Source organism: Xenopus tropicalis, chromosome 4 (assembly GCF_000004195.4).
Source record: "Xenopus tropicalis strain Nigerian chromosome 4, UCB_Xtro_10.0, whole genome shotgun sequence".
NCBI classification, from domain to species: Eukaryota; Metazoa; Chordata; class Amphibia; order Anura; family Pipidae; genus Xenopus; species Xenopus tropicalis.
This window is the reverse complement of record NC_030680.2, coordinates 147,898,181-147,920,158: the sequence shown is the minus strand read 5'-3', so window position 1 is coordinate 147,920,158 and position 21,978 is coordinate 147,898,181. Positions and strand designations below refer to the sequence as shown.

Here is a 21,978-nt window from a genome sequence, read left to right as displayed (position 1 = left end):
GGTCTATGTGTATCTATGTATATGTGTTTATGTGTGGGTCTGTGTGTATCTATGTATACAGTATATGTGTGGGTCTATGTATATATGTTTGTGTGTGGGTCGATGTGTATCTATGTATATATGTTTGTGTGTGGGTCGATGTGTATCTATGTATACAGTATATGTGTGGGTCTATGTATATATGTTTGTGTGTGGGTCGATGTGTATCTATGTATATATGTTTGTGTGTGGGTCGATGTGTATCTATGTATATATGTTTGTGTGTGAGTCTATGTGTGTCTATGTATGTGTGTGTGGGTCTATGTGTATTTATGTATACAGTATGTGTTTGTGTGTGGGTCTATGTGTACCTATGTATATGTGTTTGTGTGTGGGTCTGTGTGTATCTATGTATACAGTTTGTGTGCGGGTCTATGTGTATCTATGTATACAGTTTGTGTGTGGGTCTATGTGTACCTATGTATATGTGTTTGTGTGTGTGTGTATGTATATGTGTTTATGTGTGGGTCTGTGTGTATCTATGTATACAGTATATGTGTGGGTCTATGTATATATGTTTGTGTGTGGGTCGATGTGTATCTATGTATATATGTTTGTGTGTGAGTCTATGTGTGTCTATGTATGTGTGTGTGGGTCTATGTGTATTTATGTATACAGTATGTGTTTGTGTGTGGGTCTGTGTGGGTCTATGTATATGTGTTTGTGTGTGGGTCTGTGTGTATCTATGTATACAGTTTGTGTGCGGGTCTATGTGTACCTATGTATATGTGTTTGTGTGTGGGTCTGTGTGTATCTATGTATACAGTTTGTGTGCGGGTCTATGTGTACCTATGTATATGTGTTTGTGTGTGGGTCTGTGTGTATCTATGTATACAGTTTGTGTGTGGGTCTATGTGTACCTATGTATATGTGTTTGTGTGTGTGTGTGTGTGTGTGTGTGTGTGTGTGTGTGTGTGTGTGTGTGTATGTATATGTGTTATAAGGAGCAGGCTTGAGTCTCCAGTTAATCCCAGCAAGTTGCAGGCACATTTGGCGCATGCGTTGCCGCTACCCACGCACTTCTGCCACCGCCTCGCTCGGCTGCTACCTACTGACAGCAATTATCAGATTTTTCTATAAAATGTGCTCACTTACCCGATCCATTCATTATGTGTTTCCTATTGTCGCTATGGCACTTGGAATGGAGCGAGTATTCCTTCTGCAAAGAGAGAAAGCAATGGGATCAATTAGTGCAGGACTGACAGGGGCACCCCAAAAGGCACTAATGTCTTCAGTGACACCCCATATTTATAATGCAAGCTAAAGCTCATCAGCTATTATTGAACTACAGCTCCCACAATCCTCTGACAGGTTAGCCATTGGAGGATGCCTGCAATCACAGTTTAATGCTTGCTTTTTGTACATCTCTGATATAATGTGTTACAACACCCCACCTTACCACACACATTGTATCATAGTTACTAAATCCCTTCCCCGGCGCCATCTTGCCTTACTATACACACCATCACACCATTGTCACTGGAATGATTGATATTTTTTGCATTTCATTGCATGGAGAATCTTATCGATGGGCAAGTAACATTCCTCCAGCTGAAGCCAAGATTGGCCCAGTGCTAACAGAAATGATAATTCTATATTATTATAGCAACTCTGTTCTATGTGAAAATCAGGGTACATTTATAGGACCTGTTATCCAGAATGCTCGGGACCAAGGGCATTCCGGATAAGGGGTCTTTCCGTAATTTGGATCTCCGTACCTTAAGTCTACTAAAAAAAATCAATAAAACATTAATTAAACCCAATAGGATTGTTTATATCTAAGTTGGGATCAAGTACAGGTATTGTTTTATTATTACAGAGAAAAGGGAATCATTTAACCATGAAATAAACCCAATAGGACTGTTCTGCCCCCAATAAGGGGTAATTATATCTTAGTTGGGATCAAGTACAGGTACTGTTTTATTATTACAGAGAAAAGGGAATCATTTAACCATTAAATAAACCCAATAGGACTGTTCTGCCCCCAATAAGGGGTAATTATATCTTAGTTGGGATCAAGTACAGGTACTGTTTTATTATTACAGAGAAAAGGGAATCATTTAACCATTAAATAAACCCAATAGGACTGTTCTGCCCCAATAAGGGGTAATTATATCTTAGTTGGGATCAAGTACAGGTACTGTTTTATTATTACAGAGAAAAGGGAATCATTTAACCATTAAATAAACCCAATAGGGCTGTTCTGCCCCAATAAGGGGTAATTATATCTTAGTTGGGATCAAGTACAGGTACTGTTTTATTATTACAGAGAAAAGGGAATCATTTAACCATTAAATAAACCCAATAGGGCTGTTCTGCCCCAATAAGGGGTAATTATATCTTAGTTGGGATCAAGTACAGGTACTGTTTTATTATTACAGAGAAAAGGGAATCATTTAACCATTAAATAAACCCAATAGGACTGTTCTGCCCCAATAAGGGGTAATTATATCTTAGTTGGGATCAAGTACAGGTACTGTTTTATTACAGAGAAAAAGGAAATCAGGTTTAAAATTCTGAATTTTCTTATTAAAATGGAGTCTATGGGAGACAGGCTTTCTGTAATTTGGATCTTTCTGGATAACGGGTTTCCGGAATACGGGATCCCATACCGGTATTATATTATAGTTTCCCAGATATCGGCACTCACCACTCAAATAGACACAGGCTGTGTGCTGACCCACAAAATATATCAAGTCCAAAGAGAGCACTCACGGCCCAGGAATCAGTGAAAAAAGTCCTTTATTCGGACATAGTCTCTATGCGTTTCGATCCACAGGGAATCATCATCATGATATATTATATATATATATATATATATTACATACATACAAACATACATACAGACAATGGGCCGCACACACAGGGACTTTGCCAAAAATCACAAATTTATTAGAAGAAAAAAGAAAAAGGTCCTTTTTCTTTGTTCTAATAAATTTGTGATTTTTTGCAAAGTCCCTGTGTGTGCGGCCCATTGTCTGTATACAAATTGTTTTTGCCAGCACCTTGGGCGGTTGAACTGTTTTAGGGTGTGCTCCAGCTGGTTCTGTATAATATATATACATATATCTCAGCTTATTGGCCTGTGTATTGGAGCTGTCTGACAGTCTGGCAAATCATTGGAATACCGACTGGCAGAAAATCGAGCAGATAGCTATCAATTATGTTTGAAAAACCCATGACAAAGAATAGAATTGTCACCTTTTAAAAAGTAATTACTGGCAGGCAGGGGGGCAGCGACAAAAGGGGGCTATCCATGATACACAAGGGAAGGAATAATGATGCAGGGAGGTCGTTTCCTGGCGGATCTGGGGAATAAGTGGGCGGGACAGGGGCTATATGTAAGGGTACAAAGAAAAAAGCCCCATCTTCCATCACTTTAATGCCCTAGTACTGCATCTATGTTTAGAACCCCTGCCATAAAGGGACTATGACTTTTTAGATTTTTTTTTAAGTTGATACCACCACACACAATCACAATCGGGCATGACATTGGGGGGTGGGGCTATGACACGCCGATTGGCCAATTGCCGTGTCAATATTTTAAGAATCCTGCCCGGTTTTCCCAGTTTGGTTGTAGTTTTGACCCAGACAGCCCTACCGAAACCGGTCAGGTGGTAACCGCACCCCGAAACATTCCCGAAAAATAGTAAACTGCCATTTTAAGTACTAAGGGCCGCCCCCTGGGATCATAGGATTCACAGTGCACACAAACAAGCCAAGGCACACATACATGCTAGGCCCCATCAGCCAATGAATGGGCAGAGTTCTGCCTTTTGCTCCCACACTACTTCCTGTTACAGTTAGAGCTGCATCACTTCCTGTCAGCTGATCTCTAAGGGAGCACACAGCCCATCACTAAATGGCGGCTCAAGGGAAAGGATGTAAAAGGGCAATATTTACTGATATATATATTCCAGTTTGGGGAGATTCTTTAATAGGCCACTTAACACAATATAAACTGTCTGTTGGTTACGTATTCATTCTGGGGGGATAGTTTTCTGGAAGAACAAAAAATGGACTTTAAATGACACCGTAGAAAGAAAAATATGGAGACTTTAGTGGAAAGAAAAAACACTGTTTATAAAGGAATCCAAACAGTGGAACCATATCAAGCCCTTGGATTGGCCCTTAAGGTGACTCTTTCCGTCTTTCAAGATTAGAGAGAAGCCAAGCAAATACATATAATAACCTTCCTTGTTGCCAGTCGCTCTGAGCGTTTGCTTTCTGCCTTTCCTTCTAAGTCAATATTTGGCTTCCCAAGGCGGCGGGTTACCTTCATGCAAGTTAACCTTTGCTGATAATATCTGACTGTGCAACTGATGTTGCAACCTCGGTGGGACAGGGCTGCTACAGTCTGTACATGGGGAGGCCTCGCTGTGAAACATTAACAGGAAACTAGCCTGGCCTCTCTATAAACATCACACAGCACATACAGTGCGGTTATGCATCTAACACATCAGTATTATCCCTTCAGCTGCCCTAGAGAAATCATCTCTAGTGAAGTTGGGGAGCAGGGACCCCGTTAACGAGGATTTAGTAAGTGCAGGATATGTTTTGTAATAGCACTTTCTACTAAAGACAGTCAGCTTTGGTTAGCAAGAGCAGCATCTTGGCTCCAACCAGGAGAGATAGCTGGGAGTATTCTCCTTTACAGGCTCTGCTGCCTGAGTGAAGGGACCGCAGTAGTGACACACAATAAGCTGTACCCCCATACTGTACTGTCTAAGGGAAACACTATGGCACCCCCTACCCATATGTATAAATACAAATATACAGAGAGGGAATGTTCTGGGCACACAATAAGCTGTACCCCCATACTGTACTGTCTAAGGGAAACACTATGGCACCCCCTACCCATATGTATAAATACAAATATACAGAGAAGGAATGTTCTGGGCACACAATAAGCTGTACCCTCATACTGTACCCATGTAAAATATATAGAAAACAAGTGTTCCTTCTACAAATGAAGTACATTATAGTAAAGAAAGCAACATGGCAGCTCCTGATCATAAAAAGGAATGCTCTCTGCTGACACTAAGCGATTTCCCCACACTGTAGCGTATGACACTATATGAAACAGGGTATATTTTCCCTCTGACACAGTGTTCCGGTACATTGTCAGCTCAGCAGCCCCTCTGGGAGGTTAATCTCTACTGATCAGTATCTCCCTGCCACAAAAGATTAAATAGAATTTCTCCTGGAGTTTTTGCAATATGCAGCATTGTGATGACATTTTTTCATATTGCTCACATTTTATTAGCAAATTTGGGTTAAATATTCAGCCTGAATCCAGAACTAATGGATTTGGCGCATCCCTAATTTATAGGGCATCATTATGTTTAAACTTGTGAATGGAGGGGAGAAAGCTCCCACCCCCTGCTGCCCCACGGCATTCCTTTCGGGGATGCTTTTGCCAGGGGTACTAAAAAGCCACCCTTTGTATATTTAAAAACAGAATTCCCTTTTTAATTATTTTTAAACAGCAGTTCTGTTCTTTCTGTGTAAGAGTGTACAGCAGCGGTCTCTGTACTAGTGCCCCCCATGGATAGGGCGACAAAAAGTCTGGAAGCTTGAGTTACAGGCACCTTCCCCTGCCCTATAAGCTTAGTGTCTAGTCCCACCCACTGCTTAAATGTAATACTTTCTGCCCCTCCCCTGTAAGCTGCCATTAGAGTGTCTAGTCCCACCCACTGCTTAAATGTAATACTTTCTGCCCCTCCCCTGTAAGCTGCCATTAGAGTGTCTAGTCCCACCCACTGCTTAAATGTAATACTTTCTGCCCCTTCCCTGTAAGCTGCCATTAGAGTGTCTAGTCCCACCCACTGCTTAAATGTAATACTTTCTGCCCCTTCCCTGTAAGCTGCCATTAGAGTGTCTAGTCCCACCCACTGCTTAAATGTAATACTTTCTGCCCCTCCCCTGTAAGCTGCCATTAGAGTGTCTAGTCCCACCCACTGCTTAAGTTTAATACTCTCTACCCCTCCCCTGTAAAATGCCATCAGAGAGTTCTAGTTTCATCCACTGGCACCCAACATTGGATAAGATTGTGACTAGGGTTGTCAACTTTTATTCTGGTCTAATCAGGCCAATGACATCACAGGGTGGCACAAATTACATCAGAGGGTAGGGTGGTGATGTTTAGCGGCTGAGCAATTATGTTTAGGGCTGGACATTGATATCAGTGGGTGGGGTTAATGATGTGACACGTGGGGAGCTAAGTTTTGATGTCAGTGGGTGGGGTTACTGATGCGACACGTGGGGAGCTAAGTGTTGATGTCAGTGGGTGGGGTTAATGATGTGACACGTGGGGAGCTAAGTTTTGATGTCAGTGGGTGGGGTTAATGATGTGACACGTGGGGAGCTAAGTTTTGATGTCAGTGGGTGGGGTTAATGATGTGACACGTGGGGAGCTAAGTGTTGATGTCAGTGGGTGGGGTTAATGATGCGACACGTGGGGAGCTAAGTGTTGATGTCAGTGGGTGGGGTTAATGATGCGACACGTGGGGAGCTAAGTTTTGATGTCAGTGGGTGGGGTTAATGATGTGACACGTGGGAAGTAAGTTTTGATGTCAGTGGGTGGGGTTAATGATGTGACACGTAGGGACGTAAGTTTTGATGTCAGTGGGTGGGGTTAATGATGTGACACGTGGGGAGCTAAGTGTTGATGTCAGTGGGTGGGGTTAATGATGCGATACGTGGGGACGTAAGTGTTGATGTCAGTGGGTGGGGTTAATGATGTGACACGTGGGGAGCTAAGTGTTGATGTCAGTGGGTGGGGTTAATGATGTGACACGTGGGGAGCTAAGTGTTGATGTCAGTGGGTGGGGTTAATGATGCGATACGTGGGGACGTAAGTGTTGATGTCAGTGGGTGGGGTTAATGATGTGACACGTGGGGAGCTAAGTTTTGATGTCAGTGGGTGGGCATGGGCGTCCACAGAAGGGGGCAAGAGGGGGCACTTGCCCCCCCCTGGAAAAGTAGCAAAAAAAAAAAAAACCCTTACTCCGTTTCTGCACTGTCCTGGAATGTGTTTGCAAGCCCGTTTTGCTGTGCTCCGATTGGATCTTTCTTCTTGTGGATTCTCCAATCAGAGCACAGCTTCCTTGACAGACAGTAAAATTGACCAATCAGAGCACAGATGCACACAGGGATCGGGAGATTTTGCAAACTGGAAACAGAAATGAAGACTGAAATGAAGAATCTGCAGCTGTAACTTTACCTGAGAACCAACTCTCAACTTTTGCTGCAGTTTTCATCCCACAGGTACTATACACAGGTACTATACACAGGTACTATACCCAGGCACTATACCCAGGCACTATACCCAGGCACTATACCCAGGCACTATACCCAGGCACTATACCCAGGCACTATACCCAGGTACTATACCCAGGTACTATACCCAGGCACTATACCCAGGTACTATACCCAGGCACTATACCCAGGCACTATACACAGGCACCATACACAGGCACTATACACAGGCACTATACCCAGGTACTATACAGTTCTAAAGAATCACTAGCTGACATTAAATTGTTTTTTGCCTGACCTGACATCTATAATAATTTATAATCTATCCCCTACCCTAACACATGGAGGGTAAGTTAACTCTTTCCCTCTGAAAAAGCTCATTGTGTGTTTCTCTTTCTCTTCTGCCTCTATACAGATTTCAAATGGGGGCCAAAAAATATTGCTCTGTGAGGCTACAATTTTATTATTATTATAATTTTGTATTACTTATTTTTCCAAGTAGGCCCCTTAACTATTCATATTCCCATCTCTTGTTTAAACCACTACCTGGTTGCTAGGGTAAATAAGACCCTAGCAACCAGATAGCTGCTGAAATACCAAATGGAGAGCTGCTGAACAAAAAGCTAAATAACTGAAAAACCATTAAAAATAAAAGTGAATTCGAATGCGAACTAGCCCTTTAAGCTAACTGATCCCAAACACAAATGTTTGCAGATCCCCTAACAGAAGTGCGCGTATGAATACTTTTACATCCTAAACATTTTAGGGTAAAAAAAAAAAAGCACCCCCCACTTTTGTACAGTATCTCTGGGAGTCAGTGGGAACGGCAAGAGGTAGTTGGGAGGTTAACTTTTTACGCCAGCAGCGAATCCACTAAGTGTCACATTAGCTGTAGGTCAGTCTGTGTATGGGCCATATTTAGCCTCCCCTAGTATCATCCTGCAAAAAAAAAAATAAAAATATATATATATTTATCTGTTGCAGGATGATGCTAGCTTACTTGCCCCCCCTTGGAAAATTTTCTGCGGACGCCCATGTGGGTGGGGTTAATGATGTGACACGTGGGAAGTAAGTTTTGATGTCAGTGGGTGGGGTTAATGATGCGACACGTGGGGAGCTAAGTGTTGATGTCAGTGGGTGGGGTTAATGATGCGATACGTGGGGACGTAAGTGTTGATGTCAGTGGGTGGGGTTAATGATGTGACACGTGGGGACGTAAGTGTTGAGGTCAGTGGGTGGGGTTAATGATGCAATACGTGGGGACGTAAGTGTTGATGTCAGTGGGTGGGGTTAATGATGCGATACGTGGGGACGTAAGTGTTGATGTCAGTGGGTGGGGTTAATGATGTGACACGTGGGGACGTAAGTTTTGATGTCAGTGGGTGGGGTTAATGATGCGACACGTGGGGAGCTAAGTGTTGATGTCAGTGGGTGGGGTTAATGATGTGACACGTGGGGAGCTAAGTTTTGATGTCAGTGGGTGGGGTTAATGATGCGACACGTGGGGAGCTAAGTTTTGATGTCAGTGGGTGGGGTTAATGATGCGACACGTGGGGAGCTAAGTGTTGATGTCAGTGGGTGGGGTTAATGATGTGACACGTGGGGAGCTAAGTTTTGATGTCAGTGGGTGGGGTTAATGATGTGACACGTGGGGAACTAAGTTATGCCCAGGTTTAAGAACTTTGAAACTAGAAAACCTGTGTTCAAAAACAAAAAAAAGAAGAGAAGAGCAATATAATAATAATAATAAGACAAGACAGAGACAATAACGGTTACACTATGTTTTGCCGAAGGCTGTCAGGGAGTTCTGGGGGCTGTAACACCACCAGCTGAAAGGCCAGAGGTCGCACAGCCCTACCCAACTGATATTAAGGGAACTGCAAAGTTATTGGGCCCCAACACAACTGATGTGTGAAGGTCCCGGTAGGGATCAGAGAAACTGGGATCCTGTCTATAACAGCAAAAAAATAAATAAAGAAAAATTGGGAATTGAAGAATGGTTACAAATATGGAGTCGGCAAAACTGAGGACACTAATTGTTATTCTGCGCTAAATGGCTCCCTTTGTTCGGCCTCCTTTGTGGCAGGTTGATTTGCACTAGCCCAAGAACCCTACCTGGAACATTCCACCAGCCCCGCTGGCCGACTCGACTCTAAAGAAGTTGTTGTGAGCCAGACGGGGTGACAAAGAGCCTTTGTGTTTGCCCACGGCGCCCTGAAGGCTCTGCGCGCAGCCAGGCCGGTTGCTAGGAGATCCTGATCCTCACTAACTCCGAGCTCCTCAAGGTTTTACAAACTCCTCCATTGAGTGAATGTGGAAATGGCTTTTTAGAAGAGAAAACGTATGTAAATGTGGCCTGAATGGACATGAGCGCGTAGCGTCCAACTGAAGCGTTTTGCCTTACAATACACAGTACTACAATGTAGCCCCAGTCGCAGCCCCCTAATGCCATACCCAGTGCTCTGAATATATATAAGCGCTACTATTCTAATAGAGAGACCCCAGCCGCAGCCCCCTAATGCCATGCCCAGTGCTCTGAATATATATAAGTGCTACTATTCTAATAGAGAGACCCCAGCCGCAGCCCCCCAATGCCATACCCAGTGCTCTGAATATATATAAGCGCTACTATTCTAATAGAGAGACCCCAGCCGCAGCCCCCCAATGCCATACCCAGTGCTCTGAATATATATAAGCGCTACTATTCGAATAGAGAGACCCCAGCCGCAGCCCCCCAATGCCATACCCAGTGCTCTGAATATATATAAGCGCTACTATTCTAATAGAGAGACCCCAGCCGCAGCCCCCCAATGCCATACCCAGTGCTCTGAATATATATAAGTGCTACTATTCTAATAGAGAGACCCCAGCCGCAGCCCCCCAATGCCATGCCCAGTGCTCTGAATATATATAAGCGCTACTATTCTAATAGAGAGACCCCAGCCGCAGCCCCCCAATGCCATACCCAGTGCTCTGAATATATATAAGCGCTACTATTCTAATAGACTGGGCTGGGGGAGAGAACAGAAAGCCTCAGACCCAAGGGCAACTAATGCCTCATTTCACCAACTGTCCAATTCCGTCTTTCTCTTCTCTGATTTTATTCCTTTCCTTATTATTCTGTTCTCCCCTTGGTCTCTCTCACATTATCACTCGTCTCTGTCCTTTGAAGATCTCCTCTCCATTTGGTTTCTCTGTCCCATTTTTCCCCTTTTCTTCTTCTTCTGTCTCCCCCCCCCCCCCCCTTTTTTTTTTTTACCATTCGCTCTACCCTCCTGTCTATGTTTCTATTCCCATTTTTTTCAGTTCCACCATAAGCGCAATTGCCACCAGAGTCTGACTGGACCTGGTGGGCTTTCCCTGGCTGCCGATGTACCCCGATGCGTTTCACATACAAGCGCTCACCATCCGGCTGAAAGGCCAAAGGTTGCACAGTCCTACCCAACTGCAAAGTTATTGGGCTCCAACACAACTGGTGAAGGTCCCGGTAGGGATCGGAGAAACTGGGATCCTGTCTATCACAGCAAAAAAATAAATAAAGAAAAATTGGGAATTGAAGATTGGTTTAAAATATGGAGATCCCTCAGTCGGCAAAACTGAGGACACTAATTGTTATTCTGAGCTAAATGGATCCCTTTGTTTGGCCTCCTTTGTGGCAGGTTGATTTGCACTGGCGTTTCACTTACAAGCGCTCAGGGGAGGACGTGGGGTCCCCTGCAGGGTGTTAGGGTGGCACGGCGGGGGCTCCTGTTAGGGATGCAAGTGATACAGCCGGTAGGGGCACCTTGGGGCAGTAGCCCCGGTGGGCCCTGCACCCCCCAGTCCTGCCCCGAATGCCACATACAGTCCCCATACATTGCTATATGGGTTTCCGAGCCCAGGAGCACACCTTGGTTTGACTGGATGGGACAGTGGCTTCAGCTCCCCATATGTTGCATTGGCCAAGGACAGCTGGCTCTTAGTCAGTGTTAGGCACAGGCTGGGGCTGGCCGCAATCAGTATAGTCAGGAACCAGTAGATCAGAAAGGCAATTTAGGACACACCGAGGCACTTATAGAATGACTCTATTTGGGCATTGAACCCATGTCCTAACCGGAGCGCTCCCGACAGTACCCTTCCCCCCGGGGGGCCACTGGACCACCATGACTAGGATTCTGTGGAAACTGTTAAACTCCCTTATTAATCATGGAGCACAGACATCCAAAGGCATTCCTCAGACCCAAACCCTTTCCCCTGGATGAGAAACTGTAAAGAACCTTTGGAGAATCTCACAAAGTACCATTGTAGCCATGGGCGCCGCCATCTTGGGACAAAAGCCGAGCACTCCCGACACCTAGATATTCTTGGATCTATGACTGAATCATCCATTTCCCAATATTTTCCTTTATTTCAACAATTTCATGACCTTAGGGGGGTTCCTGGCATCAAGCATACTTTCCACTGGCCAGGGGGCAACTCTACCCCCCATATGTATTAAGTTTTCTGGCTGCCGGGGTCAGTGACCCCCATTTGAAAGCTACAAGAAGGAGGCAAACAATTGAAAAACTATGTCAAACAATTAATGAAGTCCAATTGAAAAGTTGCTTAGAATTGGCCATTCTATAACATACTAAAGGTTAACCTAAAGGAGAACCACCCCTTTAACATAAAGCTTACCTACACATAAGCAGTGACCCACAGTACCCCCTTTTAAAGGTGACCAGTATAATCTACCCACTGGTTGCTATAGGTTACTGCTCCGAGCGAAGTTAGTGCCTTTTATTACATAACCTCATATGTATATTGCACAGCACTGCAGGATCCTTGCACAGATATATTCCTTTGTTTATCCCAGTGTTATTGACCCCCAATTAGCCTTTGCACAGGATAAAGCCCCATACATTGCTAACAAGGAGAATCAGTGACAGATAGCATTACCCAATCCCAGCTGTCCCTGCTCGCCGTTGCTGGGGATAATTGCCCCGCTCATTACATTCAGTCGCTCCCTTTATCCCCGGTTACAGGAATCCCCCAAGGTTAGTCCCGAAGGACAAAAGGTGTTTGTTGTTCTCAGAGATTCTCTCATTAAAAGGCAATCAGCCAATTAACCTTCACCAAATTAGCAGCTCTCGTTAACCCGAGAGGCTTGTCTCATGTTGTTTTTGTTTCGGGGGATACCCTGCTGAATAATAAGCCAGGCCCGCGCCCTACTCCCCGCAGAGGGATAAGCCTTGCTGCCTTGTAGCTGTTAGAAAACTACAACTCCCAGCATTCTCACATACACTATTTGTAAGTAACCCTTATGTTAAAGGTCAGTTAACCTTTCATTTAACTTTTAATATGTTATATATTTTTTTTAATATGTTATATATTTGTAATAGTTTTTGAATTATTTGCCTTCTTCTTCTTCTTCTTCTTCTAACTCCTTGTTGCTTTCAAATGGGGGTCACTGACCCCGGCAGCCAAACCCTATTGCTCTGTGAGGCTCCAGTTTTATTGTTACTTTTTATACTAATTTTTCTATTTAGGTCCTCTCCCATTTTTATTCCTGTATCTCATTCCAACCACTCCCTGGTTGCTAAGGTAATTTGGACCCTAGCAACCAGATAGCCGCTGAACACTGAAATAAAAAAAAAAAATTACAAATAAAAAATGAAGACCAATAGCAAACGGTCTTGGAATATTATTATTCATTTTTTTTTCAGTACAGTCCCATAGAAAAGATTGGGGTCAGTTAGAGTTACACAGGCCGATTGTATCTGCCGATATGGTCCCTTGGACTGATTCGGCAGTTTATTGGCCCGTGTAGGGGAAACAACGACTCGCCTGCCTGACCGATATCTGGCCTGAAATCGGCCAGATATCGATTGGGCAGGTTAAATCGATCGGAATCGGTCCCTTTAATACCGACCACATATAGAATCCACATTCTGCATGGCTGCACATAAATCAGTTCGGTCTGCAGCCTGCATCTAAAGCAACTGCTAATTAGCCACACAGGATGTGGATTCAATATGTGGCCGGTATTAAAGGGGTGAGGTGGGAACTCAAGGCTCAGTTCCCATGTGGCCAAACAGGAAACCCCAAATTAAAATGCCCCCCCATGTAGGCGCTATTATACACTTACAGTACATAGAAAGGTACATCGATATGGAACAGCAAACTCTGATAGCGCCCTGCTATTTACCAATTAGCTTTCATCTAATTATCCCCCCTAGTTGCCTTTAATGCACTTCATAATGAGATTTGCCAAATAAAAGCACCGCCATCTATTTAAGAATTTAATCGCTCGACATAAAACACAGATTCTATAGATTTTCCCACAAAGCACTGAGCCAGCGTTTACAGACTGCTCGGCACAGGACCATTATTTACCAGAACCTCTAATGAGAGCTACGTGCTAGGGCCACAAGTCCCACAATTCCCTGCTAGCCACCAAATACATTAGCACAAGCCTAAGGAATTACAACTCGTGGCTAAACCTGCTGTAGTTCTTACTCACATTGTGGATTTTCCAAGTCACAGTTGCTCCCCGTGGTAGAATACAGTTTCATTAGAGAAAGCAACAATAGCACCTCTAGTGGCCATTAAGTGATATACTGAATATACGATACTATACCGTATGTACATGAAATGAAGGGATGTTCTGTGCCCACTATAATCACTCAGTGCCTATATTCTAATGGAAACAATATGGCAGCTATATAGGGTCGCTACCTCCCCCCACAAATTGAATCTGCATGGCTAATTAGCAATTAATTTAGATGCATGCAACATGGCAGCCTATATATCAGTTCAGTCTGCAGAATGCATCTGAATTACTTGCTAAGTAGCCATGCAGAATACAGATTTGATATAATATAACTTTCAGTAGGTTATAGAATGGCCAATTCTAAGCAACATTTCAATTGGTCTTCATTATTTATTCCTTATAGTTTTTGAGTTATTTGCCTTCTTCTACTAACTCTTTGCAGCTTTCAAATGGGGGTCACTGACCCCGGCAACCAAACCCTATTGCTCTGTGAGGCTCCAGTTTTATTGTTATTGTTACTTTTTGTAACTTTCTTTTTTATTCAGCCCCTCTCCTATTCATATACCAGTCTCTCATCCAAACCACTCCCTGGTTGCTAAGGTAACTTGGACCCTAGCAACCAAAAAGCTGCTGAAACTCCAAACTGGAGAGCTCCTGAATTAAATATGAAATAACTAAAAAAACTACAGATAATAAAAAATGAAGACCAATCGCAAATTGTCTCAGAATATTACTCTCTACACCATACTAAAAGTTAACTCAAAGGTGAACAACCCCTAAAGGAGTAAGGTGGTAAGCCTACTCCTAGGCAGTGCAGCATACACAATATGCTATACCCTTTATCTCAATCTCTAGGGTCTCTGGGGGGGAGGACTGTTTTATCTTGATGATGATATTTTAAAGACAACCTAAGGTCAATGTTTTTATTTCCTGCGCAGCTCTCCTGTTTGGAATTTTCTGGTTGCCAGGGTCACGCTTACCATAGCAACCAGGCAATGGATGGTAAAAAGGAGAGGATCTGAATAGAAAGATACTTGGAAAATAATGAAAAACAATCTTATGTTATTGTGGTTTCTTGTATAAACCCCACAACACTTATTTTCCCTTATTTGTTTTTCTTTTTGAATAACCCCCGCTATAATCCGCTTCTTTTCGTGGCGGTTTCTCGCACCTACTTTCCCCTTTCAGGGGATGAAACCCTAGCTGTTTATGCCGAGGTGCGCAGAATATGTTTTCTGGAGCACAAGGAGGTTATGTTACCTGTTTCATTACCCAGAACAGAGAATATTCACTTATCAGATTTCAGAAAGGTCTTAAAAGAAATGAAAATCTTATTATTTCATTGCAGTTCTGAGAGTGTCAATTGCCTCAGCCTGAAACTGTAATTCTCTATTAAATATAAACCTTTTATGCAGCAGAGAAAACGTCTGTGGGTGTCAGAAATATTGCAACTCCCCGCACCCCTCGTCCCATCAGCAGAAGCCGCCCAAGCACAGACTTGAGATCTCATTACTGATCAGGTTACCTGTGCGGGGAGGCTTGCAGGGGCCCGAGCCCGGGACACTAAGCTTATTCAGCTAGAAAATGACAAAGGGCCAAGGCTGCACTTTCTATTATTTCATTTGTAAATATTTTATTTGTAAATAGAGAAAATAACAAATAAACGACAAGAAAATGGTAAATCAGTATAAAGACTTCTGGGCCAATGTAATTAAAAATAAAAAGAAACGACAATTCTCCAGGGCACAAGAAAGAGTACAGAAAAGGGCAAGTAAATTAATAAAGGGAAGTTAAGGGGGGGGGGTAGGATCACTATATATATAAATATATAAGGGGGGGCAGTAATGAAATAGAGAAAGTACAGGGAAGAGCGACTAAGCTGATAAAGGGAATGGGCTCAGTTATGGGGAAAGGCTGGCCCAGTTGGGATTGGTTACACTGGGGAAGGGGCAGTTAAGGGGGGGTCACTATATATAAATATATAAGGGGGGGCAGTAATGAAATAGAGAAAGTACAGGGAAGAGCGACTAAGCTGATAAAGGGAATGGGCTCAGTTATGGGGAAAGGCTGGCCCAGTTGGGATTGGTTACACTGGGGAAGGGGCAGTTAAGGGGGGTCACTATATATAAATATATAAGGGGGGGCAGTAATGAAATAGAGAAAGTACAGAGAAGAGCGATTAAGCTGATAAAGGGAATGGGCTCAGTTATGGGGAAAGGCTGGCCCAGTTGGGATTGGTTACACTGGGGAAGGGGCAGTTAAGGGGGGGTCACTATATATAAATATATAAGGGGGGGCAGTAATGAAATAGAGAAAGTACAGAGAAGAGCGACTAAGCTGATAAAGGGAATGGGCTCAGTTATGGGGAAAGGCTGGCCCAGTTGGGATTGGTTACACTGGGGAAGGGGCAGTTAAGGGGGGGTCACTATATATAAATATATAAGGGGGGGCAGTAATGAAATAGAGAAAGTACAGAGAAGAGCGACTAAGCTGATAAAGGGAATGGGCTCAGTTATGGGGAAAGGCTGGCCCAGTTGGGATTGGTTACACTGGGGAAGGGGCAGTTAAGGGGGGGGGGTCACTATATATAAATATATAAGGGGGGGCAGTAATGAAATAGAGAAAGTACAGAGAAGAGCGACTGAGCTGATAAAGGGAATGGGCTCAGTTATGGGGAAAGGCTGGCCCAGTTGGGATTGGTTACACTGGGGAAGGGGCAGTTAAGGGGGGGGGGGGGGTCACTATATATAAATATATAAGGGGGGGCAGTAATGAAATAGAGAAAGTACAGAGAAGAGCGACTGAGCTGATAAAGGCAATGGGCTTCTGCCTCAGGGGCCCCTGCACCCCCCAATGCCCCCACTGTAGGCCCCCAACACCCTCCAATTTAAGGTTGGCGAGATCGCCAAGTGAGCGGATTTTCACCCGATATCCCCATCTACGGGTGAGCGATATCGGGGAGGGTGTAATTCAATCGTTTGGCCCTGGGGCCGATGCGGTCCCCGATCTGACTGAATTTTCTAACCTGGGCAGGCCCCTCGTTTCTGCCCCTACATGGGCCGATAAGATGCCCGAATCGGTCCAAGGGATCGACCTTAACCTTCGACGCGTCGAGGGAGGGAGACTGTGGATTGTGGGAGCGCCCTGGGGGGATCGGATATGGGCCGGGGCCCACCAGGATTTGCAGGCTACACCCCCCCGACAGAGTCCTGCACTAAACCAATTTTTTAGACCCAACCTGCCTTATCTGCAACCAGGGTTGGAATGGGGGGTGCAGGGCCCATACCTAGGCACATTAGGAGAGGGGGACCCACGGGCCCAGCAGGGATTTGGTTCTGGGTTGGCGGGGCCCCCTGGGTTTTTACCTAGTGTCTGGCCCAGGCCAACCCTGTCTGCAAGGAGTAAAATATAGATAATATAGGTAATATAACCTAAGATAAGAAATATGGATAAGACCCGCATCTATACCTGCATCTGAAAATCCTACTCCCAGGGTACCCACTTTTCTTGCTGGTAACCCATGGGTACCCCACCCACTGTGGGACCCCCAGCATCAGTGCAGGGCTGATTTGCATCCATTTTGGGCAAAAGTTTTTTATAATAACAAGACATTTAATAAAGAAAATATTCCCATATTGGGCTGCTTGTATTACACAGTACAGAATGATACACTGGGCACGGGGGAATACAAAAATATATAATAAGCTCCAGTCCTACCCAGGAGCAGGGTATATATATATAATATACACAATAAATACTCTCATCCTGTTCCTGTGCAGCCATGCAGCAATCAAGCCATTGGGGGATAATGGCCGGGCAGAGCGAGGTGCTGGTACAATTGCAGATGAAATTATATGTGTGAATGCAGGTTGCTAGGCAATTTGCTAAAAATACTGCGCTCTGTGCGACACGGAGGTAGCGGTGTAAAGGCTCTAAATCCAAATGCTTTCAAATTGGCCCCTAATTCTTATTTAAAAGTAGGCTCTAAAAAAGAAAAAAAAGTCTAGGGCAGGGCGCCCTCTATTGGCCAGTACAGGGATAATTGGTGCAATGATCATAGTGACATTTAGAACATTGGTCAGTTTTGGTTGAATTTCCTATTTCACGGTTTAACAATTAGGAGTTTTATAAAGAGTTTTGTTCTGTTTCCAATAAGAGTTGAAAAGAAATTTGTTTTTCGCTGCTTCACGTGGGAGGATAATGAGACTTTTCATAAACTGTACCTTGGATATTACATGCTGATTATTAAACTTGCCATAACCATAAAGTAATTAGTCTGGAAACATATTGGCTCCCCCCCATGATTAGGGCAACCTCACCCAAAGGAACATTTCCAATTACCAATACACTTTCCCTGCAACTTTGAAATTATTTTTTATTATTCATTTTCACTAATCCCGGCTTTGTGAGGCTACAATTTTATTGTTATTGTTATTTTTTATTACTTATCTTCCTATGCAGCCCTTCTCCTATTCATATTGCCATCTCTTGTTCAAACCACTGCCTGGTTGCTAGGGTAATAAGACCACAGCAACCAGATTGCTGCTGAAATACCAAACTGGAATGCTGCTAAACAAAAAGCTAAATAACTGAAAAACCCAATTTGCCAATTTAAAATTCTCTCAGAATAGCAATGTCTACATCAGTGATCCCCAACCAGTGGCTCAGGGGTAACATAAAAACCTCCTGTAGTCTGCCAGTCCATATAGGGGCCACCAATGGCCAATCGGAGCCTTTTTTTTGGCACCCCAGGAACTTTTTTAATGCTTGTTGCTCTTTTTACATTTGAATGAATGGGTAAATAGTTAAAAACAGTTGGGGACCCCGTGTCTACATGATCAGAACTAGGGATAGGCCGAAGAGGCACTTGCCTAGGAGGCAATGATGGGGGGGGGGTACCTCTCCTGCCTACCCTTAATCTGCACTCACTTGTCATTGCCCCCACCACTTGTCATTGCATGGCAGGAGCAATGGCCCCCCTTAACGGCACACACTTGGGGGGGCGAGGTGGCCGATCAGATTGCCTAGGGCTCCTGGTTGGCTTGGCCCACCCCCAGCATCGGACTGGGCCGCCGGGGTACCAGGAAAAGATCCCGGTGGGCCCCAGCCCTAGTTAGCACCCACAGCCCAGATCCGATCCCCCCTAAGGCGCTCCCACGTTCCACCATCTCCCTCCCCCGACGCGCCTCAGGTAGGTTTCTTTTAGGAGCGTTCGGGGGAGGGAGATGGAGGGTGTTGGGTGCCGCTGCAGGGGGGGTGAAGAAGGCAGCTGGGGCCATAGGGGGGTGCAGGGGCCCCTGAGGCAGAAGCCCCGGTGGGCCCTGCATCCCCCAGTCCGACCCTGCCCGCCCCTGTACATAATACTAAAGTTAATTGAAAGGTGAAATACCCCTTAATCAGCAATTCCATTTATGAAAAATATTAAACCATCAAACATTTTGGAAATTATGTATTTTGGAAAGTGCTTGAGAATTACTTTTTTGCTTTAATTATGCAATAAACAAAACCAGTTTTTGGGTTTAGTTCCCCTTTAGTTTAACCAGTGAGCGACGTACAGCTCGGCAGCAGATAAAGCACTAATTATAAATCTCTCAGTGGGATTCCCACTCCTTACACTTCGTATCCCGCCCCATGTGGGCAATTCCGCTCATGCCGTGTATGATTTAGTATAATCTGGAAATAATTGTAAATATCCGCTCTGTATCATTGGCGGCAGAACGCAGTTATTAGAGCTCTGCGGGGGATCATCAATTGCTCTTTATTTAATAGAGGGGCCCTCCATGTATGCACAACACTGACAGAAGGACTTCATGGGCCGGAGGAAGGAAAGTGATACAGTGCCCTCTGCTTCTGACTGATAAGTAGGGCTTTGTAGTTAAACAAGAGCTTAGACGGTAGGACACATATATATTTTCATTTATTTTTTTTTATTATTTTTTATCTATGATATTTGAATGATTTAGCTCTTTACGTAGAAGCTCCCCAGTTTGGGATTTCAGCAGCTATCTGGTTGCTAGGGTCCAAATTGCCCTAGCAACCAGGCATTGATTTGAATTAGAGACTGGAATATGAACAGGAGAGGGCCTGAATAGAAAGATAAGGACTAAATAAAATCATTTTTTGGCTGCCGGGGTCAGTGACCCCCAGTTGAAAGCTGGAAAGAGGCAGAAGAGATGGCAAATAATTTAAAAACTATAAGTGTGACGTCACCCTCCCCATTATATAAATGGCACTTGTACCCACCCGGAGACTAGAGGTCTAGGGAATCACTCAGGAGTCTGTGGGGGGATCGGGGGGCTGTCACGCCAGCCAGCAACACCCAGCAAGGGGACCCCAAAAAATGGTCCAAATTGGGTCATAAAAAAAGTAGAAAGGCCACAGTAAAAGCTACTTTTTATACCTGATAAATTAGTCCTTCTGTCTCTCTGATCAGTTTCCCGAAGGGATGGGAGGGGCCTATATTGAACCTGACACACTGAGTACTTCCTGTATGCTTACAGGGTCGCACTGGGGGCTGCAGGCTGCACCCCCTAACCCCCTGCAGAGACTCCCTAACCCCCCCCTGCAGGGGCCCCCACCCGTTGTCCTCCCCTGAGCGCAAATAAGTTTAACGCGTCAGTCCAAACCTATATGCTTACATCATCCCTCCCAGGCTTTGCCCTTACTTCTTTCCTATTGGACCAGTTCATTGGTTTCTCAAGAAAATGAAAGCTCATTGGTTAATGTCTCCCTGGCAACGACACAGGCAAACAGACTCAGCATATCACTAACATACTGTTATATTAGATTTGCAGCTCTCTGGCACAGGCACAGGAAGCAGCGTCAGACTGACAGGAGACACAGCCAATAGGAGTTAAGCCTGCTGCCAGTACTATGTGTGACATCATATAAGGAAGTAAAAAAGTAACTGTAGTGTTTATAGGGGTCACTGACCCCCCCCCCCCAGGGCCTGTGCAGAAGTGAGGGATCAGCAGAGGGAGGATTCTGAGGGGAATATCTCTTCAGCTGCACAGTTTTATTAACTATGTATGTGGCACAGACTGTTCTATTAATGTGACCTGTTAGATTGGGGAATGTTGTAAAGGGGAACAACCCCTGTGTGTGAGCATAGCTGTGATGTGATTCAGGCCCGTCCCATTAGAGAATTAGGGATATGTAGTAGGAGGGAAAGTAGAAGATGCCACAGACAAAAATCTGAACAAGAAACAGTTGCTAGTGTTGTCTATGAAGATTCTCATTCATCCAGGTCATGATATACAGTATCTAGTAGAATTAAGTCTAAAACAACTGGACTTTTCTGAGTTTTTCTTGAAAACGTTTCACCACTCATCCGAGTGGCTTCTTCAGTTCAAATGACTGGTAGGGAATTCCCCGGTATTTAAACTCTTGATGGTAGTAGAGTCACAGACATCCAATCACAATGGTTCTATTGAACTTGTTCAGTTAGGTGTTAGCTGAAACTGACAGGTGTAAGAAGGTATGATCCAATCACAATGGTACCAAGATTCTCATTGATGAAGGGGTTAATCCTTCAAAGTACATGACTGGAAGTGTGAACTGTTGTGAAACTGCCGGGGTAAGGATGTCAACGCGCCATTGTATGTTGGTGACAAGCGGTGTCTCAGGCCCCCTCCTCTGTTCCATTTATGCCAACCTGGAAAAACCATCCCTGAACAGAGGAGGGGGCCTGAGACACCGCTTGTCACCAACATACAATGGCGCGTTGACATCCTTACCCCGGCAGTTTCACAACAGTTCACACTTCCAGTCATGTACTTTGAAGGATTAACCCCTTCATCAATGAGAATCTTGGTACCATTGTGATTGGATCATACCTTCTTACACCTGTCAGTTTCAGCTAACACCTAACTGAACAAGTTCAATAGAACCATTGTGATTGGATGTCTGTGACTCTACTACCATCAAGGGTTTAAATACCGGGGAATTCCGTACCAGTCATTTGAACTGAAGAAGCCACTCGGATGAGTGGTGAAACGTTTTCAAGAAAAACTCCGAAAAGTCCAGTTGTTTTAGACTTAATTCTACTAGATAGTTGCTAGTGTTGTTGATCTTTAAAAGTTCCTTTAAAGGAGAAGGAAAGGTAAAAACTTATCAGAAAGGTCTATGTAAATACAGCCATAAGCACTCACAGAAACACTGCACTGAGT

At 44.2% G+C, this 21,978-nt stretch overlaps 1 protein-coding gene across 2 annotated transcripts in view; it reads right to left on the bottom strand.

The window, feature by feature from the left end:
• fam107a (family with sequence similarity 107 member A) overlaps positions 1 to 21,978 on the bottom strand; it is an 81,293-nt gene that overhangs the window by 38,587 nt on the left and 20,728 nt on the right. The window contains exons 1-2 of one of the 2 annotated variants that reach the window (XM_031899894.1): positions 13,781 to 13,922; positions 1,135 to 1,198 (exon numbers count right to left, since the gene is read on the bottom strand). In XM_031899894.1, the coding sequence (XP_031755754.1) occupies positions 1,135 to 1,147 (13 nt within the window). In that variant the 5' untranslated portion in view covers positions 1,148 to 1,198; positions 13,781 to 13,922. Of the gene's footprint in view, positions 1 to 1,134; positions 1,199 to 13,780; positions 13,923 to 21,978 lie in introns of those variants that run through there. The other variant, XM_031899892.1, reaches the window with a different exon arrangement.